The 25968-nt window shown below is 38.2% G+C and overlaps 1 protein-coding gene across 1 annotated transcript in view; it reads right to left on the bottom strand.

The window, feature by feature from the left end:
* Window positions 1-25968, bottom strand: part of faf1 (Fas associated factor 1) — a 278615-nt gene that overhangs the window by 70965 nt on the left and 181682 nt on the right. Inside the window, exons 10-13 of the mRNA XM_033028571.1 lie at window positions 24965-25088; window positions 22059-22122; window positions 16811-16892; window positions 6072-6226 (exon numbers count right to left, since the gene is read on the bottom strand). Coding sequence (XP_032884462.1) covers window positions 6072-6226; window positions 16811-16892; window positions 22059-22122; window positions 24965-25088 — 425 coding nt within the window. The remainder of the gene's footprint in view (window positions 1-6071; window positions 6227-16810; window positions 16893-22058; window positions 22123-24964; window positions 25089-25968) is intronic.

Raw genomic sequence — 25968 nt, forward strand, 5'->3', positions numbered from 1 at the left:
TTACGGGGTTGAGAATGACCTGGAGGGGGGCCTTACAACGCCCGGCGCGGCTGTAAATTGCCGCGGACTTGCTAGCGCCCGCCGGGGGCTCCAACATCAAGACCCGGGGCAGGGCCCTACATCGCCCGGCGTGACTTTGATTGGCCGCGGACTTGCTAGCGCCCGCCGGGGGCTTTGACCTCGACTTCGGGAGAGGAATGGAGAGCAGGGGAGAGACAAGTCTTTGCCTTCCATCACAGTGAGGAGGAGACTCACTGTGATGGATGTTTATGTGAATTGCCCCCTCCCTCTGCAACTGCAAACAACCCCACTCTCCTGCAAGGGCGGTACAGTTCCCGGAGGATGGCAGGTGGCCGGAGACGTCAGGACCAACAGGAACCCGCTCCCCGATGGGCCCCTACGACGCCCCGAACTGCGCCCCGTCATCCGCAACCCAGGTTCCTCTGTAGTTGGAGTGGGGCTGGGCTGGGTTGCTGTTGGCTGTGGGTCTCTGGGATCTCCGTGCTTGCAGTGGGCCTGGGGGTCGGTGTCCAATTGGTCCTGACGTCAATCCTGAGTCAATCCCTCCCTCCCACCATAACCCCTCTCCCCTCCCTACCCCACACCCTCTCCCTTTATCTCCCTGCTCCCCCACTCCTCACCTCCCCATCCCACTCCCCCCTCACTGCCTTTCTCTCCCTCTATCCTCCACCTCCTACCTCCCTCACTCCTCTACTCTCCCTCTATCCCCCTGCTCCCCCACTCCTCACCTTCCCCCTATCCCACCACCCCCACAATGAAAATCTCGATTTAAAAAAATGAAAACTCCCCTCTAACCCACCCCCCCCCATGAAAATTGCAATTTAAAAAAATGTAATCTCTCCTCTATCCCACCAGTTCGCCCAACGCAATATTCCACCACTCACCCATAGCCGCGAACTGCGCAGGCGCGGCTCATTGCCCCTCATCCCCAAATACTCCCTCCCCCTCCTCTTCATCCTCCCTCTTCTCTCCCCGCTCCCCTCTCCTCCTCCACTCCCTCACATTTCCCTCCCTTTCCTTTCACCTATCCTCAGTCACTCCCTCCCTCTCTACATAAATAACATTGCCCCTCCTCCCCTTACCCACTCCCTCCCTCACCTCGCCCTCCATCTCCTTTCCCCTAACCTCAGTCAGCATTCCACGGAGCCAATCAATTGTCCCCACGTGGGGGGAGAGGGGGGACGTCACCTCCCCCCATCGCAACTTCCACAATGAAAATCTCGAATTTCTTTTTGTAAATTAAACCTCTCCCCAAGAATCTGATTAAAACGGATTTTTTTTTAAATCTCACTCCCTCCCTAACCCACTTGAGGTGGAAGCTGCTGACCCCATTGTGATGTCATTGTGGGCTGGAAGACTGTTCACGGGCAGGTTATGTAAATGAGATCCCATTGTTATAGCTCTAACTGCCCCTGCTGAATTTTTCACAAACTGGATTTTATAAAGCTAAAAATGTTAATAACTTGTAAAATATAACATCAATCTGAATGAAACTTGTTGAAAACACGCCACATGGCAATTGTGAGTAAGGTGGTGAAAAATACGTAGCTCTAGCCTGTACCATTTGGCGTAATTTCAGGATCACAAACAAACAAGATGAGAGTAGGGAGTGGGAAATAGAGGGAGAGGAGGGCAGTGATTTTAGTAATATACTAGACTAAGTGGGATCCGTTGGGTCCCTGTCACAGGGGAGGCCTGGTCCCCAACGCAATTCGTTCCTCCAACGCAATATTACACCACTCACCCATAGCCCCCAACTGCGCAGGCATCCCCTCATCCCAACACTCTCTCCCCTCCTATTCACCCTCCCTCTTCTTTCCCCTCTTCTCCTCCTCTCCCCCAATTCCTCCCTCACCTCTCACTCCCTCTCCTTTCCCCTACCCTCAGTCACTACCTCCTGACCCCCCTCCTATCCCTCTACCCCCCGCCTCCTCCACTCCTCACCTCCCCCTATAATAAAAGGATAATGTGATCTCTATTTGTAGCTTATGGATATATACTTTATTAGTCTTGATTTACCTTCTGAACCTTCTGAACCTTCTGAATTTTGTAGTCGGCAGAGTAGTACTCTGCATATCGCCAACTTGGACAATTTAACATTTTTTTCAAGCCAATTAATCATGCCAATTAACCTACAAACCTGTACGTTTCTGGAGTGTGGGAGGAAACCGAAGATCTCGGAGAAAACCCATACAAATCACGGGGAGAACGTACAAACTCCATACGGACAGCACCCGTAGTCGGGATAGAACCCAGGTTTCTGGCGCTGCATTTTGCTGTAAGGCAGCAACTCTACCGCTGTGCCACCATGACTGTTACAATCCACTATGTAATTATAATCAATAAAGGTAGCAGATAACTGCAAAAGCCAGTTTATCTCATATATATTTCTGTTGTAAATATGAAGTGTGTTGCAGGATTACGATAATATTTCATTTTATACGTGGTATTGATTACCCATCAGATATAAATAATGGTTTATTAATGTGTGGACTACACATTTATTTTCAATGTTTTAATAGGCATATACATGAAACATGAAAAATCATGGAAATATATTTGTCAACCCCCAACCCCTAACACTGACCTATGTAAGATCCTGTGGCATGCTACCTTTTATCCTAATTTATGTTAGCAGGAAATCACCTACACTACACACAATATAACCTAGTAATTATGAATAATTTTCTAGGAGCAGTGAACAACAAATAAGCCCATCTGAAACCTTATACTAATAAAGTCATTAGATGTTGCCCTGTCAATGGTTCTTTAGAACTTCTGAAGTTACAGGAATACACTAGCTCGTTTGTGAGGATATCGCAAAAGAATAAATGCTGTTGGCAGAATGTAGATCTGGTGTTAACCATGCTGCAAATTGATCCAGACATTCTTTTAAAGCTGAGCTGATATCAAAAGCAGCGGGGAAAAGGAGAAAATGAGAGTGTCCAACATAATCCAACAGTAATAGGAGCCCTAGAAAACCAGGAAGAAACAGTGGGAAACAGACAATGGCTCCAGATGTTTTGGAATCTTAATCTTTTGTAAAATAGTTTGTAAGGACTCTACTGGGGGAGCCTTAAATAAAGCTGATACTTTAACTACCTCTTTCTAAACACAATATGCACAGAGAGAAAATTTAGATGACTACTCTATGGAAAACAGTTCAGATCATGCGCCCCTCCATCTCTCTCCACAGAACAACAATTAAACTCCATCTGTTTCTTAACTACCTATAGCAAAATCCCTATTCAGTACTAAGAAGCAGAACAACTTATAACTCTGGAAGCTGCATCCCACACAGAGGCCCACACCTGTAGTGGATTTGCAAGTGGGTCAAACAAGACCAGCGCGGTCAACTGCTCTCCATCCAGGCGTGCATCATTCAAAGCCTTGTTTGTGTCAGGGGTCAGCAGCTGTGAATATGGTTAATTACTTGATGATTAGGAATGACAGGTGAGGAAAACCTGCTGCTGCAAAGTGCTCAGACAACTTAACATTTGCAACGGCAGATGCTGGAGTTGGAGGGGTGCAAATCTCAACATACAAATATTATTTTGTATGTCTACCCGATAATCAATGCATCAAAATAGCGATATAACATGCTAATAGACTGATAACAAAAAATGTCACAAATAACGTGAATTTTTTCCAGACCCTCTTTGCTAAATGCCTGTTAATCATATTTCAGCAAATAATTAAGTGGCTTTTCTCCTGTCATCAACAAATTCTTGTGAAAAACAGAAAAGTGCATCCTATTTAAAAAGGCAGGGAGCAGTGAACAAAATAGAATAAATAAACTTACATACAACTGCTACATTAAATTGAACAAATTTCAAATTCAATTTACAATAGTAAATGTAATCCAAATACTTTAAAAAAATCTTGAACTCGGAAATTAATTATGCAAAAAGTAAATTATGATATATAAATCAACTTGAAATAAGATAGTTGGAGCAGACATTCACACCTGACCAAATTTTGACATTCAATAATATCCACCAGTAGCTGAAAAGGTTAATTACAGAATGAAGTAAAAACACAATTGTTCTTTATGTGTAATATCCCACTGACAACCAAATCATTTTCACACATTAATTTTCACAGCAACGAAATACTTCAAAGTATAACTATTTTTGAGGGATTATGTGAAAAGCAAATCTATTAAAAATATTCATTCAATAATTGCAGCATAATATTGCCTATATGGTATCCTACAATTGAAGCCAGCTTTCACTCATGCTGATAAGTTCAGGATTTTGCCTGGGAAAGTTCAACCAATATAATCAGGCAATACCCTGTACTATAAACCACAAAATCCATTCCCCTTTTTGTATCTAATTTCTGGTGTAAAGATAAGAGTTAAAAAGATTTGTTTGATGGACATTAATGTAACAGTGCCACGCATTCAGATTTTTAAAAAGGTAGTGTAATTCTTAAACAGCAATATCTTTTAAAAAGGGAGATGTTCAGAGAAAGATTTCCATCTTAACCTCTTGTTTAAAAATTACATTTAACATAGGACATGGGTTAGAAAGACTTCACAGCCGCCCAGGGAAGCCCCCTTTGTTCATTCATAGGAAGGAGGGCTTACTTATTTAAGTGCCTGACTAAGGAAAGCTATAACCTGTGGCTTGTAAGGATTGGGACTGAGAGGCAAGGAAAGCGAGTTAACAAGGCAAATTTCTTGGGCCAATGTCATTTATTAATGGCAAGGATATATGGCAATGTGTTCAATTTTAGCTAGGCAATGCAAACAAGAAACACATGTACGTAATTAATAAAAGATATGAAGACTTGGTGTTGGGACGTATAGAATTTGTTCAATCTGTGTACTAAGCTAAAGACTTCAGCTGGTTTGAATTCTCGGGTGAAAATACGGTCAATTTATGCTTAATAAATCTTTGATATCTGATATTCAATTCTGTTAAATCTTTCTTATATATACTAATTGTTCAGGGTGCAGGGTTCACACCCAATCATTGCATTGCATTTAGAATCCAACGTGAGAAACCACTGAGAAATTGAAAATGAACAGCTTTCTGGTAGTTAATCGTCATTTCTGTGTTTGTTAATATTCGTGTTGGTTTCTCTAGATTTCTGTCTTGCGGAGAGAAGTGTGCACAGTTGCATGTGAAATTGCCAACATCCTCAAGAACACTCCACGTCATACATCTTAAATATAAAATTACTTCACTTAAAATGTTTCAATGTTATGTTATTCTGGTAACTCCATCAATCATGCCATACTTAAAGTTGTTTCATTTCGAAGAATAACTTCAGGACTGAAATGGTATCAGCAGAGATTATTCAACTAACTAGAAAATGTATTTGCCAAGAACATACATGTGTTTCTTTGGTTTTCACTGTTTTAGACAACATCCTAGTAGGAATGTTCTCTCACTCGACTCAAGCTCCTTATTAGGAAGAAACAAATCTTTGGAAACCATGCTACATGTCAAATGGCTAAATTTGAAGCAGCAAACTAGCTCTACCCATTTAATCTCTGATAATACGAGAATTCAGTCAAATATGGATGGAATATTCTGATCTATTTCTTTCCGAAAGGAGACATTTTGATTTAAAAATCGTTATAATTTTAAGGATAATTATCTACCAGCTGCATTCAAATGAGAAAACAACACAATAACTTACATAATTATATTGTTATATGTGTGTATTTCAATTCCCTCATAAGTATTCCAGAGAAAATATAAATCTTAATTTTTTTTAATTGATTAAATGCTTGATTAATGTTTCACTCTCTACATTAATTGTTGGTGTATGTTTTGACTGTCATTCATATTTTTAAATATTTTTAAAGTTAGCACAAGACTATTTTTTTTTGTTTTAGCTCAGTCTTTGCATATCCCCAGATTTCCTCAAAATGCCCCATCGATGGTTCTTTAGATATCAGAAAACACTCAATGTCATGCTTTTGAGATCATTACCTTTGTTTTGAAGCAGTGAACACTGCCTTATTGCTAATTGTTTATTCAAGATCAATAAACTCCAAATGAGGAACAATTAAACTATAAAATAAAATTGAGTACCTTGCTCTGTTAGCTTCTCGTGTCACATCCCATGCCCAAGTGATAAAATTTTGACTGAGGTAGGAGACAATAGATTCAGCACACAGTAGTTGGGAACAGAATACGTTTGTAAGAACACTGTCATCATGATGGAGGTAGATGGCGAGCAGCTTTCTCTGATAAAAGAAGGTATAGATTATTAATCTTATAACTGTAATGAAAACTTACTCTCCACTGTAAATAACAGGAGATTGCAGAAATATTTAACATGTCAGGCAGCATTGATGGAACGAGAAGCAGTAAACATTTCAAGTTGATAACTTTCAAAGAAGTTTTAATTTCAGGGATGGGGAAAAGAGAACAAGAAGTTACATGATGAGGTGGAATGCGGGAGATTCTAAACTGCAAAAGGGATGAAACTGCAGGCAGAAAACAAATAATAGCACAAACAAAGGGAACAAAGACACAGCGAACAAAGGTTATAAGTTCAGTGGGTGGCACTACTCCTCAGTGTTATATTGAACTTCACTGGAGCATTATGGGGGCTGAGAACAGACGGAACATCCTTCCCAAAGTAATCAAAGTGCTGTCTATATGGAGTTTGTACGTTCTCCCTATGACCGCTTGGGATTCCTCTGGGTGCTCCGGTTTCCTCTCACATCTCAAATACATGCAGGTTTATAGGTTAGTTGGCTGCTGTAAATTGTCCCCAGTGTCTAAGATAAAACTAATGGATAAGCGATCGCTGATTGGCACGGATTCGGTAGGCCGAAGGGTCCGTTTCTACGCTGTATCTCTAAACTAAACTAAAATTAAATAATCGCAATTTAGAGATTAGGTTTAGATTTATTATTATCACATGTACCAAGGTACAGTGGAAAGCTTTGTATTGCATGCTATCCAATTAGATCAGATATACCATTTATAGATACTCAGTTCAAACTCAAGTTCAATAGAGAGACCAAAGGGGAATATACTGAGTACAGAATACAATTCCCAGCATTATAGTGCGTGAGTTCCTTAGACAAAGTCAAATGCTCAATGCGGAAGAGGCTAATCGAACAGAAACCTAGCTTATAGAAGGACACATGGATCACATTATGACCAGCAAATACAATATACCAAAAAGAAAGATATAAGCAAGTTGCTGTTGTATGTGGAAATGCTTTGCGGCTATGGATGATGTGGCAGGAGATGTTCGCATTCCGTTGGTAGCATAAGAAATTGTCATGGCTTGGCTGCTGGTGTTAACAGAAAAATGCACCATCTCATCCCAAAGTTAACAGCCCTTTTAATAGTGAAAGTAAAGAGGGAGGATTATGTGTTAAGGTGGTGGGATCTATAGTATCCTAATGTGAAAGCTAATGGAATGAAAAGTAGGCAAGAATAACGGAGATCTAACCCTGGTTCTGTGAGAGAAATGGGGGAGTAAAGGGGTGTGCAGGAAATGGAATAGTCAAAGCGTCCAGTGACTATGATGGAGGGGAACACTTTTGAGAAACAATTTTATGATAGTCGGTACTGCCACATCACGAAATAGAGAAATCAGAAGAATCTGGGAACCAAATGTCATATCGCCAACTTTTCTGACTTTTCCAAACTCGTAGGGATGGTGACTACAGAGGTGGGTGCAAGGAGATTCAAAGTAATATGCATGAGCTGCACGAGTGAGTGAAGACATGACAGATGAAATATAAAAGGTAAAAATGTGAGTTCATTCATTCGATACATAGAAACATAGAAAATAGGTGCAGGAGTAGGCCATTCGGCCCTTCGATATGATCATGGCTGATCATCCAACTCAGTATCCTGTACCTGCCTTCTCTCCATACCCCCTGATCCCTTTAGCCACAAGGGCCACATCTAACTCCCTCTTAAATATAGCCAATGAACTGGCCTCAACTACCTTCTGCGGCAGAGAATTCCAGAGATTCACCACTCTCTGTGTGAAAAATGTTTCCCTCATCTCGGTCCTAAAAGATTTCCCCCTTATCCTTAAACTGTGACCCCTTGTTCTGGATACACAATACAAATAGCGGATTTTATTTTAAATTAGAGAAATTGGGGTAGTATTGATGTTCAAAGGGTTTCAGGTGCATGCGTACACAACTTTTCGAAAGTTCATTATGAAGGGCCCTGGCAGGACTGCAACTGGAATATAGTGTACACTGTTGGTCTCCTTAAAGGTAGCATAGCAAAGATTCACAAGACTGATTTGAAAATCAAATAGACATTTTCTAGTATTTTTCTTTTTTTCAATTCCAGCACCCACACTATTTTACCATTGCACTGCAATATCTGTTGTGACATCATACAACAGACGGTTTATGGCTCCTTCATTAATGGACATGATACAGAATATCCCAACTGTAACAAAGAATATTATAAAGCTTCCAGATACATTATATAAGAGTGTTTGTGTATATCATCTTTCAAAAAATATATAAAGAGATGAAGTTTAACAAAAAAAATTACAACACAGACTATCAAAAGCAACCTTTGAGTAATATCATTTCCAGTGCAGTTTCTTTCCAAATTAAAGTTTGTCCACTTAATTCTGATAGTTTAAATGGTTCATAAATTCAGCATCTTATTTCATATATTATGGGGAAATCCTCATACAGCTGGCAACATCGTAATTTCCTTAATTTTAAAAGGTAAGGATAGCCCTCAAACTGAGATGTAGGAAATAGATATTTGTCTTATTTTATGCAGCAATTTGTTCAGTTTTCTCTTGAAAATTGGATATTAATATTTAATTTTATGATGGAATATTGAGAAATGTGTAATTAGTTTGCTGAGAAATATTATGCCTGAACCAGGATTATACTTGGATCAAGATTTTTTTAAACTGCAGACTAATTTTGCTAATTAGCAAATCTTTATATCATAACCTGTTTAAGTCAATCATTGATCAGTTTAATGTCAACAAAAATAGTGATTCAATTTCTAAATAAGGGTTTCTGATGCATTTAAAATATATCAAGAAAATTTACTGAATAAGATTATATTTAACAATAACAATTGACTATGATTATTGTGAATACAAGTGTTATAATAGTTTTCTGCATTATCTGATGAAAAATTGATCTTTATAAGGAATATCCAAAAGTAAGAATGTGGAAACAAAGAAATGCAGATAGTGGTTAATACACAAAAGGACACAAAGTGCTGAAGTAATGCAGCAGGTCAGGCAGTATCTCCGGAGAGCATGGATGGATAGGTGACATTTTGTGTCAAGACCTTTTCTACAGACTGATTGTAAGGGGGGGGGGGGGGGCAGGGGGTAGAATGCTGGAAAAGGGCAGGACAAAGGATGGCAGGTTTTACCACTGGCGAGGGGGATTTCTTGACAGAGAAATGGTTGGAATAAATGCCAGGTATATAAACAATAGGTGTGAGACAGGTTTGAAGAGTTGTGGATTGAGAAGCCAGCGGGAGGAACATAGCTGGGGTCAGGTGGGGGTTGGGGGAGAGAAATTGGTAGGCGTCCAGGTGGAGTACAGGTGCGGGATGAGAAAGAGAGCGGATGGTGGTGTGGGGGAGTAAAGGAGGGTGGGGTCGGGCGGGGGGAGTAAGGTAGTTAACACACAGCAATCAATTTTCGTAAAGGAAGTTGAGTTGGTTGTTAAAATATCAAATCTCTCCTGGTTTTCATCAAATTGTGTCAAAGAATGTTTTCTGGGTAGACTGAGGCTCAAATTGATGTCTCACCCAAAAGACAACCTTCATCACTGTAACGCTTCTCCAGTTTCTACTTCTACACTTCTAATGTAGTGCTAGACAGTGTTAAGGGCTCAACATTTGAAATATGGGTTGAACCCACACCTTTTGACCCAGGATTGCAAGACAACCAGTGAGCCAGGGTTAAGAACAATCATGAATTTACTACAGAGTAATAATTTATATAAAATGGAACATAAATTAAACACCGTAATTTTTATTGTATAAAACCATATTGCAAATCTGTCTTTTGTTGTTGTCAGCAATAACACAAATATCCACTTGTAAGTAACTACATAAATGTGAAGAAAGGCACTGTAATGCAAATTTTTGTCCATTAAATCTTCCAGTGTAAATACAAACCCTTTTGACGAAATAAAAATTTGGAATCTTTTTTACTGCTGAAACAATATCTAATTAGGATATAACCACCACATTGATGGCCTTGTGATCTTTAATTAAAAGGGGGAGAAGATGAGCCACAGTCTGTTCTGTACTTTATCCATTCTACATTTCAATGCCCAGTCTGCAATATCCAGGTTACTCCACTAGAATCCCTGCTATTGTATGAATGTTGTTAGAGAAGGAGGGCAAGGCTATGTTTACTCAATGATTAGGCTTCAGAATAAGCTTCTAGCTCCTAGAGAGACAGCTACCCACTCATTCATTGGGCCAATTCAAAAGCCTTGAGAGATTAAACAGCCACACTGAGCAGGCAACCAAATACAGGCAGAGAAAAAGAAATAAAATTCTTTAAAAACTCTTAGATGACTTCATTATTCTCCGCATACGAAACTTTAAGACAGTGTTTAGTTAGTGAAAAACCCACATTGACCTCGTCTAAACCTTTAATCTGTTCTTTGTAGCACCGTTGCTTTGTGGCAAGCGGATGGTTTTCTTTTTCTCCTTTCACCATAAGCTATTAGAAAAGGTCTTGTGAAACTGTCACACAACTTAAAGATATATTCTCATTTCAGCTTCCCACCCATCAAGCACTTCTCAAGAAAGAGAAAACACAGTGCTTACTGATGCCACACTTCGGACAATCCCATTGCATTTTTATTACCAGTTATGGATAAACTTAAAAGATCTGGTTCAAGATCTTTTTCCTTTGAATAGAGTAGCCTGGGTTCAGTTATATTAGAAGATTTACTTTATTGTAATATTCACAGGGTGCAATGGAATTCATTGATCATGTCAAGCTCTCAGAGTAAACAATCAACACACAATGATAAATACAACAATAAATATGACACGATCAAAACAGTAGAATGATACAAGATTGTAGTCCAAAATCCAAGTGGTGCAAAAGAATATCAAAATATAACAGAGGTGGTAAATTTAGTCAAAAAGAGATGGTAGGTCAGTGAGCCCCACACCAATAGTTGGGAAGCTACTGAAGACTATTCTTAGGGACGAGAAATCACTTGCATTTAGTAAAGAATGGGCTAATTAGGGACAAATCAACATTGCTTTGTCTCGGGCAGGACACTTCTAGATTTTTTTGAAGATGTGACATAAACTTAAGTCAAGTATTTGACAAGTATTTGACATAAACTTAAGTGAAGTATTTGACATGGTAACCTACTCCAGAAGATTAAGATGCATAGGATACATGGTGGCATGGCAATTTGATTTCAGAACTGGTTTACTCATGGAAGACAAGAGGGTAGTGGTGCAATGATGTATTTCTGGCTAGGGATCTGTGACCAGTGATGTTCCACAGGGATCATTGCTGGGGCCTCTGTTATATGTGATATAGGAATATAACTTGGATGAAATTATAAATGGGTTGGTTGACAGGTTTATTGACAAAACAAAAATTGCTGGATTTGTGGAGTGAAGATGACGGTCAAAGGGTATTGCAGAATCAGTTACAGATATGGACAGTATATGGCAAATGGCGTTTATTCAGAGCAGTATGAGGTGTTGCACATTGGGAGGTCAGATGTAAGGTAAAGTATGAAGTAAAGTTGATTTGAGAGTTAAGGGACAGTTTAGGGGTAACATGAGGGGGGAACTTCTTTACTCAGAGAGTAGTAGCTGTGTGGAATGAGCTTCCAGTGGAAGTGGTGGAGGCAGGTTCGATTTTATCATTTAAAAATAAATTGGATAAGTATATGGACGGGATAGGAATGGAGGTTTATGATCTGAGTGCAGGTAGATGGGACTAGGTGAGAGTAAGTGTTCGGCACGGACTAGAAGGGCCAAGATGACCTGTTTCCGTGCTGTAATTGTTATATGTTATATGTTACAGTTACAGACAGGACACTTAACAGCATTGATGTTCAGAGGGATCTTAGGGTCCAAGCCCATAGCTCCCTGAAAGTAGCAAAATAAGTTGATTGAGTGGGAAAGAAGGTATATGACACGCTTGATGGAGTATTATGTACAAGAATCAGGAGGTCATGTTGTAGCTTCATAAAACTTTGGTTTGGTTGCAATTGGAGTTTTGTGTGCAGTTTTGGTTGCCCCGATTGTAGGTGGTTTTTGGAAGCTTTGGAGTTGATTCATAACAGGTAGTCGTTTTTAGTTCTATCAAAAATCTTTAATTTTCAATATTGTTAATATAATGAATATTTCCCCATTCATTTCTTCAACCTCTCCATGATTTGGATCCTACTATGATGATGGATAAATGAAGCAATGCTAAGTGTTGATGGACGTAGAATCTGGAAATAGTGATAATCCCATGGTTTTTTCTATGAGTGAAAAAAAGCTTGTGGGACAACTGTCATACGCTGCTGTCAACCTGCTCTGGAGTTGGAGAACGTAAATATTCAGTATAGTGACAGGAGAAATCAATAAAATTATTTACGTTGTCCAAGACATTTTGGGCCTATAAATCATGGAAATAGAGGTATCCATTTCTGTTGTATTCCCACTTACCATTGCTTCATTTACTCTTCAACCAAATAAACCATTGTGAAATAGTCCAACCTTTAAAATTAGACCAATATGAACCAAAGAGTCCTTTGACACTTATAAGCAATAAAAGCAATAAAACTCCAATCATAATCTTACCAGCGTAGCAATAAAAACACTACCCCGAGCAGAAATCTAAAGATAACATATTATCAGGCTTATTTTCAAATTTTCTTCTCTAAATTGATTTATGAATCTATCTTCTCACTTTCTCTTGGCACTGTGATGTATCAAGCTCTTATTCTTATGGCAATGTACATCTAATGCAACATTTTAAAAAATGAGAGATTTAATTTCTGAAGGAATCCTTATTCAAAAATTACCTAATCCAATCTCTCTCTGCAAAAAAAAACCAGATTATCTATAAATGTCTTACAAATAGTAAAGGATGGTCTATAAACTGGCAGTTTTACAAATCTCAGATTAACTTGAACATTCCCTGGAGGATGTCTTTGAGTTATCTCTTGTACTGCTCAAAAATTAGACGAAATGCCAAGCTTACTTGCAGTTGGACAAGTCAATTGTGCTCAGTCAAAAAGACAAAGAATTGCAAATAATTTTCTTATACAGAAAGCCTAGCCGAGCTAGTGACATTTTCCGCACTTCCCTTTGCCCACAGCAGTAGGATTTGATACTTTTCATGTACAAAAACTAGGAAATAAAAGTATTGTGACAAGGTCATAAATGACGTTCTTCTCCCAGTTTACACTTTTTTACATTCAATCAAACTCCTTTTTTTATCTTTGCCTCTTTTAAGATGTTCACACAACTCCTTATCCAAGATTACACTGGTAATATTATTTGATCATCTACAATAACATACTCAATTATGAATATAAACAATCAAAGAACAAGCTAAATTATCAGCAATAGATATCAATTGTTCCTCTGGTGTTACGTCATTACTAGTAACACCCAGAAGTTTCACCTTATAAAAAAAAATAAAACAACTCTCATGCTAGAATCTCAACATTCCAGGGCTTCAAATCTGCTTGTCAATTCAACATGCACATCCACTACTAAAAAGGGATATAGCTGTGCAATACATTATCCTTAAAGAAGTAAATTCTTTCCATCTCCCAAATCATAGACAATGCTTCAAGGCAATGTGAAAAGATTTGTTTTCCATTCCTCAAAATACACTGCCATGTTTCCCAATATCTATATGAATAATGTCAAGTGAAAGTCAAGCTTGATCTACAATGAATAATGTTTTAATTTCTTATACTGTTAGCTGTATCAAATATTTATGCTCATGGTACTACAGCATGGAACAGGTCCTTCAGCCCAACATCACTATAGTGAACAGGTTGTTTTTCCACACCAATATAATTTTTCTGCATTTGCTCCATATATTTCTAAACCCTTTCTATCCACGTACCTGTCCAAATGTGTTTAAAATGTTATAATTGTACCTCTACCACCTCCTCTAGCGGTTTGTTCCAAATATACGTGTGGAAAAACGTTCACTTTTCATCGCCTTTTTAACTTTCACCTCTCACTATAAATGGATAGCCTCATGTTTTAAATTCCCCTACCCTGGGGAAAAACTGTGACTATATATCCTATCTATGGGGCTCATAATTTTGTAAACCTCTGAGATATCCCCTCAGCCTGCATCTCCCGAGAGAAAACAATCTCAGCCTATCCAATGGGTCATTATGTCTCAAGTCCTTCAGTCCCAGCAATATCCTACTGAATCTTTTCTGAATGCTCCCTAGATTAATCACATTCTTCTAAATGTGTGGTGGCCAGAACTGCACCCAATACCCCGTGCAGCCTAACAAACAATTGGTACAACGGTAATATGAGATCCCAACTCCGCAATGCCTTGGCGAAGGCAGCAGGCAAATTATATACATTCACCACTGTCTACTTGTGTTAACACTTTCAGGAAACTATGCATTTCTAACCCAAGATCTCACTATTCAATAACACTCTGCAGGGACCTACCATTCACTGTGCATGCCAATTTCCCAAAGTGCATCAGTTGCCACTTGTCAAACTTAAATTCCATCTGACATACCCCTGCTCGAATTTCCAGGTGATGAATATTCTGCTGCAACCGTAGATAAACCTTCTTCACTGTCCAATGTATCATCTATTTTTGGGTCATCTGCAAATTCATCTAAATTGTTATTATATATAACAAGCAAAAGATAACTCAACAATGATCCCTGCAGCACATCACTATTCATAGGTCTCCAATCTAAAAAGCAAACCTCCACTACCACCCTCAGTTTCCTTCTACCAAGCCAATTTTATATACAATTTGCTATCTCACCCTGAATGCCACTTATTCTCACCTTCTGGACAAACCTTGTCAAACACCATGTTGAAATCCACGTAGACAACGCTCGCCAATTAATGAATGCCTTAGTTAACCGTCGTGGTCATCTCAAAATACTGAATCAAATTTGTGAGACAGTATCTCCAATGAACAAAGCCTTGCTGACTATCTATAATCAGTCTTTGCCATTCCAAATATAAATACATTTTGTCCCTCAGAATACCTTCCAGCAATAGTCCCACCACCGATGTTAGGATCACTGGTCTGTAGTCCCTGACTTGTAGCCCTTCTTATCTAAAGGTAAATTAGCCACCGTCCAGTCTTCTGGTACCTTACCCTGGCCAATGAATGTACAGAATTCTCTGTCAAATGTTGAAGGATCCTGTTATCCCACACAATGGCAAAGAAAATAATTTAAATTTTCATCTTGAGATACAGATAAAAGCTGTTTTCTGTATCCTCACATAAGTATATGTGTTTGAACCTGTTCAAAGCACTATCTTGTCTGAGAAACCTCAACCATTTAATTTCAAATTTAGATTACAAAATAGCATCTCATTGCAATATAAAACATTTAGATGCATTCATATGGAGACAATGGAATATTATATATTGTAATTTTTTAATAAACACAATAAAAAATTCAATCAAAGCATTATATTTTGTGGTATTTGTTGGGTTTCAAGGATATAAGATATTTTTATTTAAAAAAAACGGATAATCTAATGAAAAAAGAAAAGATAAAAAGGCAGTCAACTGGGCCATCACTCTAATCTGTACATAATCAGTCTAAAGCATCCTGATTAGATGAACTGTGAGCGGCATCGTGAGAAAAACTTAATCAAGTGTAGTGTTTTACTTAGCGATTAAGTATATATCAATTGATGGTATTCCAAAATCCTTAGTAATCCTGCCACTCAAATAAACATTTAATGAGTTTAGGTTCAAAAAACCTGGCAGTGGATTTGGTTAAAACACATTCAAGCACCATACATTTCCTTCCTTTTGTGTGATTTTGACTTTAAAATATTTTCTTTTAATGGAAAAATTACAGAATTTAAATCTAACTTGCAAAGAAAAAGCATTTCTGCGTTTCAAATAGTGTGAGACCAATGACATTCTATACAAACGGTCTACAGTATGTTTGTAAAGGTTTAGGTGTCATTTTCATTGTTGATAAAAATTAAACCATCCAAAGCTTAAACAAAAGTCCTTCCTACAGTTTGTTAAAAAGATTTCTGTGGAACATAGCCAATAATAAATTCATTTTAAATGAATCAACTGAATACTTGACAACTTTTGGATTAAAATGAGAGAAAGGTCATTTAAGGTTAATTTCTTTATTTTAATCAAAACATTAGACAGATGATAAAGTACTTCAAAATCTGTTTATCTCCCCCTTCCTTTCCCTCTGATGAAACTTTCTATACTATTCAGTATCGGTATTATTACACGTTTTAAACATAAACTAATTTAAACACTTTATATTTGGAAGCACATGCGTGTTACTCTTGTGAAATTGAGTTAGCTAATTGTACTATGTTATATTTTTATTCACCGTTTTGTTATTGCATGATAAATATGTTGTATTCCACTCCAAAACTATCTTACCAGAAATTAACAATGACTAATTGTTCAGCCAAATGAACACTTAACTATGCCAGAACCAGTTTAGTCAAAGGTTGGGGTGGGGGGAGGTGGAGAAAGGAAGAAAGAAATGATGCCCATTTTTATATGTATTTTGTCCAAAGACACCACCTGTTCATAAGATGAGACTGAAAAATTAATAGATATTGAGCTAATATCATGAAAGGTCACTTACATCTCTGGCTTTTCCGTAGAATGCTTCTTGAAAGGCAGCCTCAAGTGATCCAATAAAGAATACAGGATGACAATCACCATACCTATTATTTGACAAAGATAATTAAGTTTGATTCATGGGGAAAAAAGCACGATGAATGAATAGTCATATTTCCCATAAGGATATGAAAATCGAAACAAAAATAGGTCAACCAGCCCCTGGAGCACATTCTACCATTCAAAAATAATTATGATATATTTTACAAAGCACATTTCTCCCCTCTCTCTTGATTGTCATTTGTCCAAGCACAAAAAAATCACTCTCAGTCATAAATGTGGTTAACAAATGCCAGGCGGCACGGTGGCACAGTGGTAGTAAAGGTACTGTTTGTACGTTCTCCCCTTGACACAGTTTCTTCCCATATTGCAAAGATATACAGATTTGTAGCATAATTGGCTTTGATAAATTGTCCCTAGGGTGTAGGATAGTGCTAGTGTACGGGGATCGCTGGTCGGTGCGGACTCAGTGGGCCGAAGGGCCTCTTTTTGCACTGCATCTCTAAACTAAAAACTCTGAGTGAAGAAATTTCTTCCGACTCAGCCCTATCCAATATACTTAGATCACTAATTCTAGATTCACAGCAGGGAAAACAATTTCTAATGTCTCCAATATTAACCCCTCTAAGGTTTTTGTGCATCGCAATGGATTCAAGTTCAAGTTCATGTTTATTGTCACTTAACCAATTAAGGTACAGTGAAATTTGAGTTACCATATAGCCATACTAAGTGAAAAGCAACAATACCGTTTAACACAATTTAATATAGACACCCACCACAGTGGAACCCATATTTCTCACTGTGATGGAAGGCAATAAAGTTCAGTCATCTTCCCCCTTTGTTCACCCGTGGTGGTCAGGGCCTTTGATCCCTCATCCACTTCCAAACCCACTTCCATGCTTCCTCCCTCTTCCTTGTCTGACTGCTTAGTGGAAATTAAAACCTGGTTTGCTCACAACTTCCTCAAACTCAAGTGACAAAACTGAAATTCTCCTTGTTGGCTCCAAATCCATCTGATCTAAATGTCCCAATGGTTAATAATGGAGAGAGAAGATCGTTCGCCTTTTAATATAGGCGCGATTCTTCTCTCTCCATTAAATTTGAAGAAAAGACAATATAATAATAATAATAATAATAAATACTTTATTGATCCCCTCAGGGAAATTCAGATGTCCAGAAGTCCCCAACCAACAAACCCACAGATTCAAAACGAACGCAGACAGAAAATACATAGAATACAATGTGGACACTACCTGAGAGCAATAAATACTCTCTAAAAAGACCAATAATTAACAGTTAAAAATTAAAAATTGCAAAATGCATCCCCCTACAGCCTAGCGGTCTGAATTATAAAATCTAATGGCTGCAGGGGTGAAGGATCTCCTGAACCGCTCCATCCTACAGGGCAGGGAGAGGAGCCGGTTGTTGTTCCGAGTGCTCTTTTGACTCTCCAGAATTACATGGAGGGGATGCCCGGGGTTTTTCAGGATGACCTGCACCTTGTGCCTCATACGCCTCTCAAGCACCTCCATCCCAGAGTCTACTCTCCCCTCCAGCACTGAGCTAGCTCGTTTAACCAGTTTGACCAGCTTCTTATTGTTTTTTGCACTAATGCTGTTGCCCCAGCAGACAGCAGCGTAGGAAATAATGCTTGCAACCACTGTGTTGTAAAACATGTGCAGCATCTCATTACACACATTGAAGGATATGAGAAAAATCTGATTATCCATAGTACCCTACGAATCTGAAAACAAGTGAAGTCAACCCTTAAACTGAGAAATTTATCTCTTCTCTCACCAATTGCCAACAACCCCGCGTTCAAGCCATCTATCTTAGTCAAGACGTTCACACACTGGGAAAGATTAGGAATTTAAAAAATGGGAGATCTTTATGAGATGGGAACCCTTCCCTCATTTCAAGAATTACAGTCGAAATATCATCTGAAAGGTAGCGAATACTTTAGATATCTTCAAATACGAGACTATCTGAAATCATATACCCAAGACTATCAATATATGGTTCCAGACACACTAGACGAATGTATGAATAGAAACTAGGATTCAAACAAGTTAATATCATAACTTTATAATACCCTTTTAAATATACAAACCCCATCGTCAGAAGTAATTAGAATAGCGTGGGAAGATGAACTCGGCCTAACAATTTTAAAAGACAGATGGGAAGAAAGCCTTCTAGACATACACAAAAGACGTTACCTTAATTATGGCCTGATAACGGCGAAAAAACGAATATTTAAATTTTGGAAACACACATCAGTCCCTACTGTTAAGATGTGGATTACAAACATGTCCGAGACACTACATCTTGAAAATATTAGACTTGTCTTGGCAGAAAAACCAGACCATTTTTCCAAGACATGGACACCCTTCACCGAATTCTTACAAGGATAGTACGGTGCAATACAACTTTGGATTTAAATCCAACTATGGGTTGGGTGAGGTGGGTGGGGAGTGACGTGAGGCAGGTATATTACGACTTTTCTCTCTCTTTTTCTTTTTGTTCTTTTCTTTTTTCCTTTTCTTTCTTTCTTTTACCCACTCTTTGGCTACACTACTTTGGTAGTCTAGGGGTCCTATCTTTCCACCTCTCACTTTTTCTCTCTCTTGTTTTTTCTCTTTCCTTTTCCTCTATTTTAAAGTTAAAAGTTAAAATTGAAGCTGTACATTAACTGTATAATTTTATATGCCGTTTGTCCTACTCTTGAACATTTGCTTCTAATAAATAAAAAGAAAAAAATAAAAAGATTGTGTAGGAAAGAACACACATACACACACATATATGAATGTGATATAGATGTATATAATCATACACAATGTGTATTTCTCCAGATGTTTATATATAACTAGACCAAGTGAAGACCCGTTGGGTCTGTTCCACCAACGCGTGTTTGCGGGTGGAGGGGGCGGGTGCGGGAATTCAAAAATTCCTTTCCAGAAATTATGTAACTTTATACATGAGGCAAAGGAATGGGTTATATCCCTACCGAAATATGTAAAAATCTCTGCGTTTTTGCGTCTGGTTTTCGAGGAGATACGTTTCAAAGGCAAAATGACAGACACACACACACACAGTTTTAAAAGTATACTAGACTAAGTGCAGACCCGTTGAGTCTGTTCCCCCATGGAGGGGGAGGGGGAGGACAAGGGGGAGAGGGAGAGGGAGAGATGGGATCTTTGGTGCGGAGACGGAAGTCGGTTGCGGAAATGGGGCCGAAAATTACCCATGAATCTGCCCATGACCGTACTACGTCTTTTTCGTCGAGTGGACTATCTTGCTCGCTATAGGATCTTTGCTATCCACCGTCTTCGACCATCACTCACACCTAACAGCTCTGCTACTCTCATCCATGCCCTCGTCACCTCCCGTATTGATTATTGTAACTCTCTCCTCTTTGGTTTACCCCACAAGTCCATCCATAAACTCCAATTGGTCCAGAACTCAGCTGCCCGCATTATCACCAGAACCCCTTCCACCGAACACATCTCTCCCATCCTCAAACAACTGCACTGGCTCCCTGTCCAATACCGCATTGATTTTAAGATTCTCCTCCTCACTTTCAAAGCCCTCCACAATCTCACTCTTCCATACCTCTCTGAACTCCTCCAGCGTTACATTCCATCCCGAACTCTCCGATCCTCTTCTTCCTCCCTGCTCTCCACTACATCTGCCCGCCTGTCCACGATAGGGTTCAGAGCCTTCAGCCGTTCTGCCCCTCGCCTCTGGAACCCTCTCCCATTATCCATCCGTACCATAGAACCTCTTCCCACCTTTAAAACCTCCCTCAAAACTCACCTATTCAGACTGGCCTATCCCACGTAACTTCACTTTCTATCAAATTCATGGATATGTTGTTTTTGTTTCATTATATTTATATATTTGTAATTTGCTTATTTTAATTGTAAGGTGGCCTTGAGTGTTCTGAAAGGCGCCCATAAATAAAAAGCATTATTATTATTATTATTATTAGTCGCCGTTGGTCCGATGTCCGAAGCCCTCGCGTTGGGATGATGGAAACTCCGGCGTCTGGACGGATCGGAACACTCCGTGGCATGGAGCTCCCAAGTCGGTCTCTTCTTAGCGGAGGTTGCAGCTTCACAGGCCCCTCGGTCAGAGCGCTTTTGCTGGAAATCCTCGGCAAAAGATCGCCCGCGCTGCGATGGTAAGTCCGCCCCGCGCCCATGGCTTGAAGCTCCGGGCCGGTCTCCAGTAAAGGCCGCACCAATACAAGTTGTTAGGCCGCAGGTCGGGTCAGAGATGCGACATGGAAAATAAATCGCTTCTCTGTCGAGGTAAGTGGCTGAAAAATGTTTCCCCCGATTCCCCACCCCACCCCCCACATAAAACATATCAAGAAACACTAAAACACATTTAAATAACGAAAACAGAGAAGGGACACAACAGGCTGCTGGCGAGGCGGCCATTACGGGCGCCACCCGGTAGTAGTCAAATTTCCAGAAAATGTGGTCCAGTTAATCACATTTGAAAAGGGAGGGCACAAACACCAATGCCTGATTAAACTGGTTGTTATGTACTCGATAACATTTTCACAATAAATTATTTTACTGAAACCATCTATAGAATTTAGTCCAATTTACTCTTCAATATGTGTGTGGTCAGATAGTCTCAGGTCATTCCCACAATTTACTATACTTATTGCACCCCATCCACACAGATAATAACATTTCCATGCAACAATAAATATAAATGTTTGATGGAATAAATTAAAATAAATTACAACTGATGACAAAAGTTTTGATTCAAATATATCCAGAAACACATTAGAGTGGGATGACATTTTCTAACCTTGCTTAGACACACCAATATATTCAACGTGCATAAAAAGTCCACTACCATCTGCATTTAGTGTTGTGCTATGACTAATTACTGGGTTCAGACTGCCGAATCCAATCTTTGTAATATCCACAAAATACAAATTCCTTATAGTATTAATATTCACAAAATATGAAAGTGAATAGATTTTCATTTCATTAAATTATTTTAAAGTTTAACATTCAGTTTAGAAACATTCTATTAAAATTTATCATTTTGTTCTCTATGTCTTATTCTCTACTTATTTCTGACATGATTGACAACTTGGAACATTGTTCTTCATTACCCAGCATTAGAGGAGATTTTTCTTAAAAGAGTGTTTTAAATAGCCAAGACATCTTTAAATGAGAATATAACTGTACCTTGAAGAAAATTCTGCAGTAAATTGTAATAAGGCATCTCCTTCATTTTCAGCATCATCAGGCACTAGCAAAGAAGTATAAAGTTAAAAGTCTGTTTTCTGGATTACAGAGATTTGAAAATGTTCACTGAGTCCTCAAAATTTTATTTTATTAATTGGAATCAAATTAATTTTCTGTAATTGGTAAAAAAAAATAATTTCAACCTAAAAATATATTGAAACACAATTTTGAGTTGTGGAATGGTGAATTGTATTGCATGCAGCAAAGTTACGGCATTGTACATCTCAAGTTGATATTTTATTTATCCAATAGTACAGTAGGCAAGTCAAATAGAAACAAAATAACTATTGCCCACTTCTAAGACTTTATTCATTTAGAGATCAGTTGATACAAAACTTACTGGCATTTAGTTACATGGTAATTAAAGTTACAACACAGTTTATATCAATTTGACAATTTCTATTAAAACTAATAATGGAATAACAGATCTAAGATTTAAAATAAATTACGGTCACAAATAAATATAAGTAAAACATTCTTAATTATGATTACAAACCATCATGTCAAAAATATTCAGGAAAAACACACATTCAGTTATGCCCGAAGGAGGAATAAAACATTTTTTCCCATCTATTTAATGTTTAAAATTGTTGTTTCATGATGCAATGTTTAGTTCTGAATGTCTTTCTATGTGGCAGCACATTGATAATTTGTTTCCTAGTGTATGCTGGTTCAAAGGGCCGAATGGCCTACTACTGCACCTATTGTCTATTGTAATTTTGCAATAAGGATGAAGAATTTGGGGTAGAACATTGAAATAGGTACTGTGGTTTGGGTTATTAATACCTTGAATCAACAAAGCCTTATTATACACATTTGCAGGCAAACATTTCTTCCATTACAAGTGCACTTTTAGTCCAAATCTGCTAAAATAAAAAATACCCAAAATATATCTGGTTTTAATGCCAGTAAATTTATCACTATCTGTGACATTAATTTATCACCATTGTTCACTGAACTAATCTGCTATTTAATAATATCCACAAAAAAGTTGATGTTACAAAATTCCTTTGTTATATTTAAGTCTACGCCAATCTAAATTAAAATCCTTTGTATGTGCAAGGGCTTAGTTTGAATCTAAAGTACTATGCAAATTTTACAACCTTACATGTTAGAAGACATCAACATCATTAAAATGTTCTGGGGATAGTTTATATGGTCTTTTATACTTTGGAGAAGTAACATATTTCAAGAGGATATGATTAAGGTATTTAAAATAAATTAAGGAACTAGATTTTGTCCATGTAGTTAGGTTATTCAGCTGGGTAAAGGGGGGGGAGCAAAACAGTACAGTTTAGTTGAAATTATCATTACTCCAGGTTATTAAACCACAGATTTAAGTTTTATTCTAGCAAGCACATTCTTCCAAAGGCAATGTATTCCAAAATATCCTCCCAATATATGCATTCACATTATGTATTTAAGGCGCCTAGGTTTGAAAGCAAATTTCTGAAAGGATGCACAAAAGTTAATCCTTTGCATGTTAAGTATAAGCAATTGAGAGCTGATGTTTAATTTTTTATATTACAAAAATTAGGCAAGCTAAAAGCATCAGTGATGATAATGACAGCTATGTAGAGCTGTGCTTGATTGTTTATGGAGAACGGAGACAAATCTCTCCAAAGTTTCATACATTAGGTTTTTTGGAGAGATTGTGTAGCTATATAGCATAGAGGGAAGGGGATGTTTATTAACATGCATATATTAATTCATGACTGGGTAGGCTTGATCAGCTCTTTTATCTTGCCTTTTATTGCATGGTTTATATAGTTTTACTCTTGAGCCATGTAGCCCGAATTTACTTGTCACTGTAGGTGGCTTCACAATTTCCGTTACATTTTAATTGTTCGAATTCACTTCCATTGTTCCATCACTCTCTGCTGGTATTTCCACTTGTGGACCTTTACGACATACTTAGATGGGTGACTTCTGAATTCTAGGGTCTATCTTTTAGATTCTTAATCAACTCACAATTCCTTCAGAGCTTCCTCAAGGCACTGGACAACTTTCACCACCACTCAACAATTTGCTTCATCTTCAAATTTCTCAGGAAACCTGTCCCTGCCCTTCATCACGACCCCTTCCTTCTCTTCAGTTTCTGGGTCATGCTTAAATTGCATAATCTTCCCTTTCTGTAATCAATGGCCACCAATGTAAATTTGTAATCTTCTGCAATCTGCTGATAAAGCAATCTGTCCAATTATTCATTTTCTTTCGTACCCCAATTCACCCACAACCCACTTCTTCCCACACCTATCCCTGGAAAAAGTACTTCAACATCTAAAAGCTGAAAGTACACGACTTTCTAACAGTCCATATATCACTACATTGCTGGAGCTGCAATTAAATGATCCATCCCATTACTTCACCTTTGATTTCCATCCTGCAGCAAAATCCTCATTAGCTTCACATTCACTTTGATATAAACTCAACTTTTCCTCTTAATATCCAAATAGTGCACACATTTATACAAGTTTTCTTTTCTTTTGTTTAATTGTTTATAACACTTGTTGGCTGCAATTGAGATTTGATCTCCACTGTCAAAATAATCATGTTTTTATGATCGCTGAAAAGAAGATAATTCAGACCACTCCTCCTCTATAAACAGCTTCCTTAAATTCCTCTCCTTGTTGCTTGATAGTTTTGCATCATCGGCTAAAATAAATGCCAAAACTACTTGAAGCAAAAAATGATAAACCTCATTTATTGGAGATATTACATTAGCAAAATCTATTTTAATTATGCATATTTATTTTCTCTGAAGTAACTAAACAAATTAAAACAGCAACAATAAATTGTAGAAGAGCAATGAAAAATGTTTGATATTAACAGTAATACCAACTTACTCATTGGAGATTTTTTTGATCCAGAAGAAATCATGCCAAAAAGTTCACCATCATCAACCCCAAACTCAGTCGCATCTTCAAAATCATCTCCTTCGCTGTCACTGACCATGTGAACATCAGTGCACTAAGGATTAAAAAATGATCAAGTTAATAAATTCCTCCAGTGGCCAATGCAATCAAAATTAATTTTACAGCAAAAAAGTAATAAGGGTGACTTGTCCATTTGAAATTATGAATTTAACATATTAATGTTTTTATTCAAAAGAACACTGGAAACAAATATCTGAAGCAAAATGCTACTGATCCTAAAATTCTGAAATAATAGTAATATGTAGGAAATACTCAGAAGGCCAGGCAATATCTGTGGAGAGTGAAATAGAGGTGGTGTTTCAGGCCAATTACCTTTATCAAAACTGAAAGAAAGAACTTTTAACGGAGCCAAAGGTAGAGAAGGGGGAGGGAACAAAAGTGAAGGTCCATGAAGATTGAAGGCCAGGGAGATTGAACAACATAAGTGGAGGTAAAGAGGGGAGTTAAGTATATTTGGGGCAGCTGTAAATAGGGAACAAATTACATCCAAACGAGAACAATGCTGGAAATGAGAGATACAAGCCTGGAATGGCTGATAATCTGAAATTGTTGAGCCCTAAAGGCTACAAAGTCAAGCTGGTGGACGAGGTGCTTTTCCTCAAGTTACATTGAGTTTCATTGGAACAATGTAAGAAGGGCCAGAATAACAGATTTAAATGACAGACGCTGAAAGCTTAGGATCATGGGAATATTTTACAAAACTTTCAACCAATGTTTATTTGATTTCCCCAATAAAGAAACAACCACATTGTGAGCGCTGAATGGTGCACTGGAAAGTCCACAACAGATCACTGCAGCAACTGGAAGAAGTGTTTGGCTCCCCAGACAGGAAGGGAACAGGCAAAAGGAGCGATATTCCACTTTCAGAAGTGCAGGCTATAGAGGAGATGCGGGTGTGGGCTCAGCCACGAGGG

Source organism: Amblyraja radiata, chromosome 10 (genome assembly GCF_010909765.2).
Source record: "Amblyraja radiata isolate CabotCenter1 chromosome 10, sAmbRad1.1.pri, whole genome shotgun sequence".
In the NCBI taxonomy this organism is placed as follows: Eukaryota; Metazoa; Chordata; class Chondrichthyes; order Rajiformes; family Rajidae; genus Amblyraja; species Amblyraja radiata.